Source organism: Myotis lucifugus, unplaced genomic scaffold, assembly GCF_000147115.1.
Source record: "Myotis lucifugus unplaced genomic scaffold, Myoluc2.0 scaffold_57, whole genome shotgun sequence".
NCBI lineage: Eukaryota > Metazoa > Chordata > Mammalia > Chiroptera > Vespertilionidae > Myotis > Myotis lucifugus.
In genome coordinates this window covers 2,454,986-2,466,657 of record NW_005871105.1, presented here as the reverse complement: position 1 = coordinate 2,466,657, position 11,672 = coordinate 2,454,986, and the positions used below count along the sequence as shown (strand labels likewise).

Below are 11,672 nucleotides of genomic sequence, written 5' to 3'. Positions count from 1 at the left end.
GGGCGAGGTGGAGGTAGGAATTTTGAGTGTTACCTGTGTGTATATGGTGTTTAAAGGTGATCACATGGAGAGAGTAGAGAGCAGGTAGCAGAGACTGTAGATAAGATAAGACAGCAGAGGATCAAGCTCTGGGACACTTGATGTTCTGGTCAGGTAGAGGAAGAGGAACCATCCAAAGAGACTGGGAAGGAGAGCTAGTGATGTAAGTGTGTGGTGTTCCAGAAGAGAGGAGACTGATGGAGAAAGGAGTAATCACCGAAGTCTGTGCTTCGAGGAGGCTATGTAAGATGTCAGAAGAGAATGGAGTAACTTAAAACTGGCGGAGATTAGAGATTCTCTAATCCAACCAGCCCACTTTATTATGGAGAAAGTGATATATAAGGTGGTTACATTACTCCTGTAGAGGCAAAGATTGTGTGTTTACTGACCATTAGAAATACATATTGCCTTGCCATGACATTACTGAAGCTTTTCTGAAGCCTTTTCATTAATACTGAGCATTCCATCTCATTTTAGGAATAATTTACTGAGAAGTTTAACTAGAACTTAAGTTTCTTATTATTGGGGAGATATTTATAAATTTCCTCAACTTATTTTGGGGTGTTAGTTTTAATACACTCCAAAATAAGTTGAAATTTAACTAGACTACTATTTGTCTCCATGTACAAAAATTAACTCAACATATATTAAAACAACCTAAATATAAGACCTGGCACAATAAATTACATAGAAGAAAACATAGGTACAAAACGTATAGACCTTGGTCTTAAGGAGGATTTTCTGAATTTGACCCTAAGGCAAAGGAAGTAAAAGCAGAATTAAATGAATTGGTCTATATCAAACTAAAACGCTTCAACTGCCAACAAAACAAAAAGGCAACCAATGGAATGATAGAAGATATTTGCAAACAACAGCTCTGACAAGGTATCCAAAAATATAAAGAACTCATACAACTCAACACCAAAAAAAGCAAATAATCCAATGAAAATATGGACAGAGGACCTGAACAGGCACTTCTCCCAAGAAGACAGACAAATGACCAACAGGTATATGAAAAGATGCTCAACTTCACTATTAGGGAAATGCAAATCAAAACTACAAGGAGATACCACTTCTCATTTGTTAGAATGGCTCGTTATCAACAAGACAAGTAATAAGTGTTGGAGAGATTGTGGAGAAAAAGGAACCCTTTCATTCACTGCTGGTGAAAATGTAAACTGGTACAGCCAACTATGAAAAACAGTGTGGAGCTTCCTCCAAAAATTAAGAATAGTTACTGTATGATCCAACAAACCTCTCCTCTGGGTATCTACCTGAGAAATTTTCAAATATTATTTGCAAAGATTTATCTGTACCCCAATGTTCATTGCAGTGTTATTCACAGTGACCAAGACACGAAAACAACCGAAGTGTCCTTTGAGAGGTGATTGGATAGAGAAGATGTGGTACATATATACAATGGAACACAACTCAGCCATAAGGAAAGATGAAATACTGCCATTTGCGACAGCATGGATGGATTTTGAGAATATCATGCTATGTGAAATAAGTCAGAAAGTCAAGAACTGTATGGTTTTACTCATATGTGAGATATAAAACTGAAAGCAACAAGTGAACAAACAAGACGAACAATTAACAGTATGGAGGTTACCAGAGGGAAAGGTTGAGGGGTAGTAAAAGGTAAAGGGGATAAATATATGGTGATGGAAGAAGATTTGACTTTGAGTGGTGGGCACACAATGAAATGTACAGATGATTTATCATACAGTTATACACTTAAAACATATAATTTTATTAACCAATGTCACCCCAATAAATTTAATAACCAAAATTTTTGTTTCAGTTTTTGCCTTTAAATGTATTGTGTACAGCACTTAGGTTCCCAAGAGTCAGAAAATAAATGGCTAATTGAGAAATAATTGCTAATCTACTCTGCTTCCTTTGGAAGCCGATGCTACATAAATAAAAGTAGCATGTGCAGAATTAGATCTAACAACTTCTTTATTTAGGAAAGTTTCTTTTAATTTTTTCCTGGGTAATGATAATACTTCCTTCTTAGTTTTCCCATAATTTGCTACCATGTAGAATATTTTTCTATTGATATTATTAAATAATTATATTTAAATATATATTAATATTTAATAATTATATTTTAACCCCTCTGGAATACCACGTGGTATACTCCCTCACGTTTGTAGTGGTTGTATTAAAAACTTATTAGTTTTTACCATACCTTGTTTTTCCAGTTTATAAACAGAAACAAAGGCTGTGAGAGACTAAATTAAATATGTGGCCCTCATTCCTCATATCTACCAAAAAACTTTTGAATACAGCATTTCATGTAACCAGAAGATAGGGCTTTTTGGCCCGTCACACACTGAAATCAACAGGCATGTAATTTTTTCATAGACAGAGATAGTCTTATCTGTGTTGGTTGCTACCCTAACTCTTAAATTCCTTGTTTATATAATGAGTACTTGGGGTGAATATTTATTGGTTTGAATTAATACTTTTACTGTGAAAGGTGAACCACTTATTTATCTGACTATTCTTAATTGAGGTAGTTCACACCTTAACCTGAACCAACCTAGTTTGAAGCTCTTCCTTGTTATACTAGAATTGAAAATAGGAAATTCAGAATCACTTCTGAAGAATATAGTTTTATACCTTTTGTGGTAATGTTTTTAAAGTTAATTACAATAGTTAATGAATGAACTTCCAGATTTTTTTTAAATTTAGAAAGCAAAGAATACTAGCTGTCAATTACTTAGAATTCAGTTTAAATCATTAACTGCAAGAAAGCCAATTCCAGTTTGATTGAAATGTAATTGATATGTAATATTGTATTAGTTTAAGGTATACAATATAATGATTTGATATATGTGTATGTTGCAAAGTGATTACCATAATACGTTTAGTAGACATGCATCACCAGACATAGTTACATTTTTTTTCTTTATGATGAGAACTTTAGGTTTTACTCTCTTAGCAGCTTTCAATATGCAGCACAGCATTGTTAACTATAGTCACCATGCTGTAAATGAATCTCTAGAATTTACTTATCTTTTCACTGGAAGTTTGTGCTTTTTGGCTACTTTTGCCCTTTCCCCCATCCCCTGTCATTGGCAACCACCAATCTGTTCTCTGTTTTCATGAATTGGCTTTTTTTAGATTTCACATTTAAGTGTACTCATATGGTATTTGTCTCTGTCTGGCATAGTTAAGGTAGCATAATGCCCTCATAATCCATCCATATTGTCAAAAATGGATGCAGGATTTTCTTCTTTTTTTAATGGCTGAATAAATATCACATTTTCTTTATCCATTCATCTGTTGATGACACTTACGTTGCTTCCCTGTCCTGGCTGTTGTAAATAATGCAGTAAAACATGGGGGGTTGCGATATCTCTTGTGAAATTTTGTTATATATACCCTGAAGTGAGGATTGCTGGATCATAAGGTATTTTTATTTTTAGTTACTTGAGGAACTGGAATAAAGAAAATAAAGTTTCTTCCATCTTAGATAGAAATTCTGTGTAGAACAGGATTTGCTGTTCTGTTTTTTTCCCCTTTTTTTGTGGTTATTATTAATATGAATATCTTAAAATGTGTTTTAATTTTACATTTACAATTTTTATTACTTTTTTGGGTCTTTTGATCCTATTAGAGATTGTTTTCCCATGTTTATTTGGAATTTTGGCTATAAACTCCTATAAACTCCTCAAACCATTTATAATTATTAGTATATTTTTAGCTGCTTTGGAAAATATTTACTGATACTTAAATGTACACTAGCTCCAGGGATAGTTTAAAATCTCCCGGATTTAAAAATAAACAACAACAACAACAACCAAAAAAGAAAAAAAAGAAAGAAAAGAAAAGCTTCTTCTTCTAAATGGAAGAATATTTTTTAGATCTAACTATAAGTCTTTGAGAGTTTTAATTTTATACCACGAACATTTATTGAGTACTCAGTGGTAATAATGACAGCATTTATTGAGACCCTGCCGAACTGTGAAGCTCTGTGCTAGAGACTAAAAAAAGAAAAAAAAAGTTGTTTTTCAGTGTTCCCAGTTTGGTTATGGTAAAGAAAGTCATACACATACGGGTTAATTTAAATTAGTAAATGTTGTGAATAGAATTTTGAATGGTATATTGGGAGAGCACAAACTAGTAGTTATTTAATACCACCTGGAGGAACCAGAAAACACTTAGAGCAAGCTAATTCTGCATACTGGGACTTTTAAAAGATAGTGGAGGGAAATAGCTTGGAGTCACGAAAGAACCTAATTTGTTTGGAGGCAGTGATTAGGTATGTGTGGCTGGAGAGTGTTTGTAGGGGAGCCGGAATTGGGGAGGTAGGGTTTGCGAAGTTTTAGAAAATGAAGCTTCTAATTGATGAAGAACTTTGCCAAACTTAATGAGTTTGAGTTTTATTTAATATGCAGTAAAGAACCAACAGACCTGTGTAAGCAGGAGAATGACATAAATATGTTGATTTTAAGAAGATAATTCTGATAGTAGCATAGAGGCCGGCTCTGATAGAGTTACTCTAGCAGGAGCTCTTTGCAGTAGTTAAGCCAAAAGGTCTGATCTGTGACAGTGGGGATGGACTGGCGGGCTCTAATTCAATTGGCACTTCTGAAATGGACTGAACACTTTCAGTAATAGATTAGATGTGTGTGTTAAGGAAAGGAGATTTTTTTGTTGTATTCCCTGCATTCTTTTTAAGTTAGTTGTACATTAATTTCTATTGATGGTAGAATTGGGCAATTGAAGGCCACTGCTCTGAACTTTGTGCAGAAGTGCTGTGTACTTGTTGACATTTCAGAGATGTTAAAATGTGAGATACTAGTATGTGCATCTTATGATGTCATATAAGGGTTAATGTGCTTTGATATTTTCTGTTCAATTCTCTTTTATTTAAAAAGGTTGGTCTCAATCTACTGAATTGGTGATAACCTTCATTTTGAAAAAAAAACTGCAATTTCTATTTATGATTTGTAATATTTATTCAGCTTTTTATGTAAAAATGTAAATCTGCTTTGTCAGTGGTCTTTTTATTCTTTTGGCTCAGAGTTGTCATTAAAAAATAAGATTAGTTGTTTTTCTAAATGTAGTTACAGGCATATTAACATATTGTAGAAGACTTGATATTGTATGCATTTTTGCTTCCAATTAAATAAAAGCTTCAGAAACAAAATAAGATATAATAGGTTACTTCTTTTTTAATGTAATCTTTCTATATTTTCAGTGTGAATTTTACTACTACTGGGCAGTTAGTAGTCTGTGTAAAAGAATTGAAATTTATATTAAAAAATGTAACATACTGTACTGCCTTCCAAAGAGAAGTTCAAATGTATGCTGTCTTGGGATCTTTGCTATTCTTACAGAAATGCTCTTTGTTCTAGAGAGAACTGATTTTACACAATTATTCAGTTGCTTTAATATGATAGGACCTAGGTAAGACTTGATTGTCAGAGTTCACTGAACCTTAAGTTTTTGTTAAGTGCATAGCATATATCTAGAAAGTAAGTAGTTCCCCTTTCAGTAGCATAGTCATAACTATTATGTGAGAAAATTATCCTTATTATATCACTGGTGAGTATATTTCACAGCTAGTTCTTAATGTTTTGTGATTCTGGATTGACTTGAATAGAGACAAGACATATTATTCTTTGACTGATGCAGTCAATCCAAAATAAAGATTAGAATGTTATTTTATTCATGACATTTGTTAATTATAATCAGTATTCTAATTACATAAAATATATTGAGTCTTCTTTAAAAGAGGAATATTTAAATGTTAAGACAAATTGAGTTCAGGCTGGAGGAGATCAACATATAGATAATTCTATCATTTTATTATGTTATTGTCATTTTGGGAAACCTGAATAAATTGCTTTGCTTTCTTTAAAGGAAAAGTTTGACAAAAATAAGATCATTGTGATAGCCTCATAAACAAATTAATCTAACTCGAAAGGGAAATGTGGTGTTAAACATTTATCGAAAGATAACTGAAGAAATAAAATCAATTAAAATAATCCAAAATAATTTTAAATTTTAAGTGATTAGGATATTGTAGAAAAAAATAGATTTTTTTGACCTTTCATGAGCATAATCTACTTATATTGCCATGCCATATGATTCAGTTAGACTTTATCTGAGCCCCAGTTCTCAGCTAATGCCTGTGTGTGGAATCACAGATGCCTACCTATCAAATATTTCAGAACAGAGTAGTTCCAGATAGATAGATGATGTGTGTGATATTTTAAGTAAGAGAACAGTATGTGTTTGAAAGTTCAGATATCTATATGCAGATATCAGAGTCCTTCAGCCAGAGGAAGCTGCTAAATCAGCATTGAATTCATGTTGAATCTTATCTACCATTGACCTATTTTAACTATTTTGGGCAGAATATAACTTGATGTGCATTTTTTTTACAAGGTGGAAAAAGATATCTTCTTTCTACTCACAGAAATTATAAATGTGGTAATGTTTGCACATTTTTCTTTGTAGGCCCAGATTATTCTTCATCAGCATGGTTACCTGGTAGTGAATCATTGTGGCAGGCCACAACTGTTCCATCCAACCATCGAAATAGCCACATCAGGAGACATAGCATAGCTTCTGACAGTGGTGACACTGGCATCGGAACTTCCTGTTCTGACAGCGTGGAAGGTGAGTTAAAATTCTTAGTGTTTTGATACGCCTGTTTGGAGAATGGTTGAGTTGAGAACATTCAAGGGATATGTTTTATTGTTTTAGATCAAGAAATTTAAAAGTAGTGTTTGAATATTTAATGATGTTCAGTGTTGCTATTTTGAATAAATCATAGATTCACATGCAATTTTAAGAAATAATACAGAGATTCTGTGTACCTCTCTCCCCCATGGTTGTATCTTACAAAACTACAATACAACATCACAACCAGGATATTGAGTTGTTACAGTCCAAATACAAAACATTTCTATCACCAGAGAATACCTAATGTTGCTCACACCCACTTTCCCCTCCTCAACTCCTGGAGACCATGAATCTCCATTCCTATAATTTTGTCATTTCAAGAATGCTGGATAAACACAATCATTCAATATGTAGCCCTTTGGAATTTTTTTTTCCCCACTGGAGATTCATCCAGGTGGTTGTGTATATCAATAATTTCTTCCTTTTATAGTTGAGGAGTACTTACATAGCAATGGTGGTATTGAATAGACCACATTTTTCTTAACCTTTCACCCGTTGAATGACATCTGGATTGTTTCTAGTTTTTTGCTAGTAGGGATAAAGCTGCTACCAGCATTCATGTATAGGTTTTCGTGTGAACTTACGTCTTTATTTCTCTGTGGTAAATGTCTATGCAATGGCTGGTCATATGGCAGTTTCATGTTTACTTTTTAAAGAAACTGTCACACTATTTTCCAGAGTGACTTTTCCATTTACATCAGTAATGGAAATGGATTAGAATGAGTAACCCAATATTGTCTTTATTCTTGCTAGCATTTGGTAGTTTTCAAATTTTAGCCCATCTGATAGGAATTAAGTGATATCTTATTGTGGTTTTAATTTTCAGCTCTCTAATTAACAGTGTTGAACATTTTCCACATGGTTATTTCCCCTCTGTATTTTCTTTGGTGAAATATCTCTTTATGTCTTGCTCATGTACTAATTGGATTATTTCCTTTTTTTAGTGTTGAATTTTGAGAGTTCTTTATATACATGGTGTCCCCAAAATGTATACATACTTTAACAGCTGATAGCTCAATTTTGAAAATGAAATGTATTTTAACAAACACTGCCTTTATAATTATTTATATACAGGGTGTTCCCAAAATGTATGTTTTCCTGGGACACCCTATATTTTAAATACTAATCCTTTGTTGGCTATGTGGTTTGCAAATATTTTCTCCCACTCTGTAGTTTGTCTTTCATTCTCTAACAATGTCTTTTGCAGAGCAAAAGTTTTAAATTTGATGAAGTTAAGTGTGTGTGTTTACGTGTTCCCAAGACCACGCTTAGTCTTAGTGATTTGCTAGAAGGAATCACAGAACTCAGAAAAGCTGTTATACTAATGGTTATGATTTGTTACAGCAAAAGAATACAGATATCAGTCAGCAATAAAAATAGAAGGTAAAGGGAAGGGTCCAGGAGACAACAGGCCTAAACATTCAGTTTGGTCTCTCCCAGTGAAGTTGCATGGACAGTGTTTTACTCTCCCAGCAATGATGAATGATGATATGGAGTATTGCTAGGCAAAGTCACCTCGTTCTTGCTGGATGATGGTGAATATCCAGATGATTAGGCCTCCTCTGACATAACCTGAGTGTGTGTGCATGGTGAGGGTGGGGGACTTTATACCTAAGAGAGATGGAAGTTTTGCTTCCCTACTTGACCTTCTTTGTTACAGATTGGTAAGGTTCGAAGTCCAGGCTCCCTACGTGGCTTTTGTTGGCATGGGTGGAGGAAGGGCTACAGTTTTTTCTTTGGCTGTTGTCTGGAGAAGAGTAGCTACTGTCTGAACATTTTCAGTCTTGTTAGGCTGCTTCTTTGGTCCATTGACTAGGGAGAGCAGGTTTTGTTGGGACTTTTCTGGGCGGTGCCTTTTGGTTCCTTTGTGTTGCTGATTTTTTCAGCTTCAGTTCTGGAAGTTATGGGGCAAGAAGAAAACCCAGGGAATTCACCACCGTCTTGTTCCTTGGGTCCTGAGGTTCTTAGCCAATTTGCTGCCTTCTTTCCAACTTTTAAAAGTCTGTATTTGTTTTATATTATAATGTCCAGGGCTTTTAGTTGTTCTTAGTGGGAAATATAGGGAAGGGTATCTTTTCCATCTTCTAACAATAATTTATGACCATTAACAAAGTCTTGTTTAACTACTACTGTCATAACTTTGCTAGCAACTACATAGAATCTTAACTTTATTATGGTCTTGTATCTAATATCAGTTGACTAAAACAGGGGTGGGGAACCTTTTTTCTGCCAAGGGTCATTTGGATATTTATAACATCATTCGCTTAATGTAATTCACGTAATATAAATTTATGTTGCTACGAAAAATATTCCTGGATTTATTGAATTTCAAAGTTCTGCCTGTGGTTGCTTTGGCAGGGCCAGACCAAATGATTTCATGGGCCTTATACAATGGCCTGCAGGCTGGACATTCCCCACCCATGATCTAAAACATACAACTCAAGCCCAGCTGGCATGGCTCAGTGGTTGAGTTTTGACCTATGAACCAGGAGGTCATGGTTTGATTTTCAGTCAGGGCACATGGCTGGGGTTATGGGCTTGATCTCCATTGTGGGGCGTGCAGGAGGCAGCCAGTCAATGAACCTCTCATCATTGATGTTTCTATCTCCCTTCCCCTCTCCCTTTCTGAAAAAATACATTAATAAAAATATATATTAAAAAATAAAAATGTAAATTTAATTTTGGGGGTATAGATCAAGTACATGGAATAATTTTTATTTAAATTCTGTGGTGCATTGCTTTAAGTAAAGAGTACATCTGTGAAGCAAGTCATCCTCAAACATACAGAATATTACTGTCTAGTTAGACCCCTCAGTGTCCCCTCCCCAAAACCCTTTCTGCTCTTTAGTTTTGTTGGCTGATATTCCAAGTGATGCTCTTTGGACACTGATAAATCCTCTAAACATCCTGTGACTCATCTGAAAAGTAACGTGCATTCTTTTTTATTTTAATGTATTTTAATTGTTTAAAAACTTAAAATTCATACATGAGTGTAAAGTAACTGAACACAGAATATAAATGCACTATGAATTACAAATATACAGTTTTATAAGTGACCATTATATAAATAGAGATACCTTTCCTTTCTTCTCTAACCTACAGCTTTTAGAGGTTCATTCATTTTTTCACTTAATAAATACTCAGTTATTACTGTGTTTCAAGAACTGCAGAATTGGAAAGAGCAAAATGGAAGAGAGTTACATCGGAATCTCAGCAGGGATGGGATTTAGGACAGAACAGTATTCTGAAATTGCCATTGGGTGATTTGCTTTTAGCTGTGGTATTTGGAGATTTAAAATACTGCTAAATAAGGATGTGAGATTTTTACATTTAACAAGAAGTTGAAACACTAATTTAACATTAGCAGCATCACTTTTTTAGCTGTGGTAATTTGTTCATGAGGTGTCAAGTTCCAGGCCGGTAGGAAATAGATCTGTGACATGAGGCTGGATGCATCTGCAAGCCTACCAAATTGTAACATAAGCCACATCAGCAGATCACCAGTTTCTCTTAGGTTTTTCTTTGCCAAGACCTGAAGGCCATGCGTTTGAGAGGGAGTTGTTTTTGAAGTACGTATGCAGCATATGTTGTGTAGGGCATAACCTATAGATGTAGTGCCAGAGTTGAGTGATTAAGGGAATAGCAGAGGAAACTAGGAGTGGAGTATAGGACCCTGAGACCAAAAAAAGAATTTTGCCCTAGGCTAGGCTCTGAAGCCTTCAACAGACAGTCTTTCTCTCCTGTATCACATGGCGCCAGAGAGGCAGGCTCTCAGGCAGTTCTTTATCTCATAACATCTGCGTTCTTAAATGTAGCTCCTAACTGTCTGTTTGGGCTAATTTTCAAGCATATTTATACATGGTACTTAAAAAAGGTACAGATAGAGTTAAATATTTTGTTAACTTCCAACTGCTAATTTGTATTGGAGATAATTTTCTTATCTAATTAACCTCATTTATTTCAAATAGGAGGGACCGATAAAAATGGACTTCAATTTAATCATATGTTCATTAGTTGTTTCTACTAAGAAATAATAGGCCATTGAATAATACAAATTTTGAGGTCATCCTGTGAATATAGATCATAAAGGAAGAAAAGGCAGAAAAGTTACCATTTAGTGCATTGTTTTTATCTTATGAAGAAACTAAGGTCTTTTAAGATAAGGACTTGTTCAATCATTTATTTATTCACGTAGCCAGTATTTATTGAATGTGTGTTAGGTGTCAGATACTGTACTAGGCGTTAGAATTAAACAGACATTTTCCTTGTTCATTGGGTATATAAAGTGGAGAAGACAGGAAATCATCAAATATGTTGAACAGTATAACAGGTGACGTGCCAGGGTAGGTGACATACCTAAACCCAGTAGATGAGGGGAAGGACCCTTGGCAGAAGTGATATTTCAGCCGAGGTCCCAAAAAGTAAGTTAGGACTGGCAGGGCAAAGGGGGGCGGGGAGGAGAGTAGTCTAGGCTGAGCGAACAGCGTGGCCAGAGGCTGGCAGGTGAAAGGACGTTCTGAGCATGGGTCAGAGGAGAGTAAAACTGAGTGATGCCAGGAGACCACCTGTTGCAAGTAGGCACCCAAGGTGACTTGTTCATAAACAAGAAGCAGTGGGAAAGGAGAAAATGAGATGATTCAGGAGATATTGAGACAAAAACCATACATTCTTTTTTTTTTGAACTGCTTTATTCAGATGGAATTCACATACCATAAAATTCACCCATTTAAAGTGCACAGTTCAGTGGCTTTTAGTATATTCGCGCAGTTGTCGCTGGTGTCAGTTTTCAGACATTTTCATTACCCCAAAATGGAAACCCTGCTTCTCTTAGCCATCATCCGCCAACACCACCTTCCCCTAAGTTCCAGGCAACCACTGATTCTGGGAGACTTCATACAAGTTCCCCAGGGCTCTCTCTCTTCTTT

The 11,672-nt window shown here is 35.1% G+C and overlaps 1 protein-coding gene across 1 annotated transcript in view; it reads left to right on the top strand.

Moving 5' to 3' along the window:
- The first annotated feature begins 236 nt into the window (after positions 1-236).
- The window catches only part of CEP85L (centrosomal protein 85 like), a 77,860-nt gene continuing 66,424 nt past the window's right edge, over positions 237-11,672 (top strand). The window contains exons 1-2 of the mRNA XM_023754202.1: positions 237-282; positions 6,520-6,681. Coding sequence (XP_023609970.1) covers positions 237-282; positions 6,520-6,681 — 208 coding nt within the window. The remainder of the gene's footprint in view (positions 283-6,519; positions 6,682-11,672) is intronic.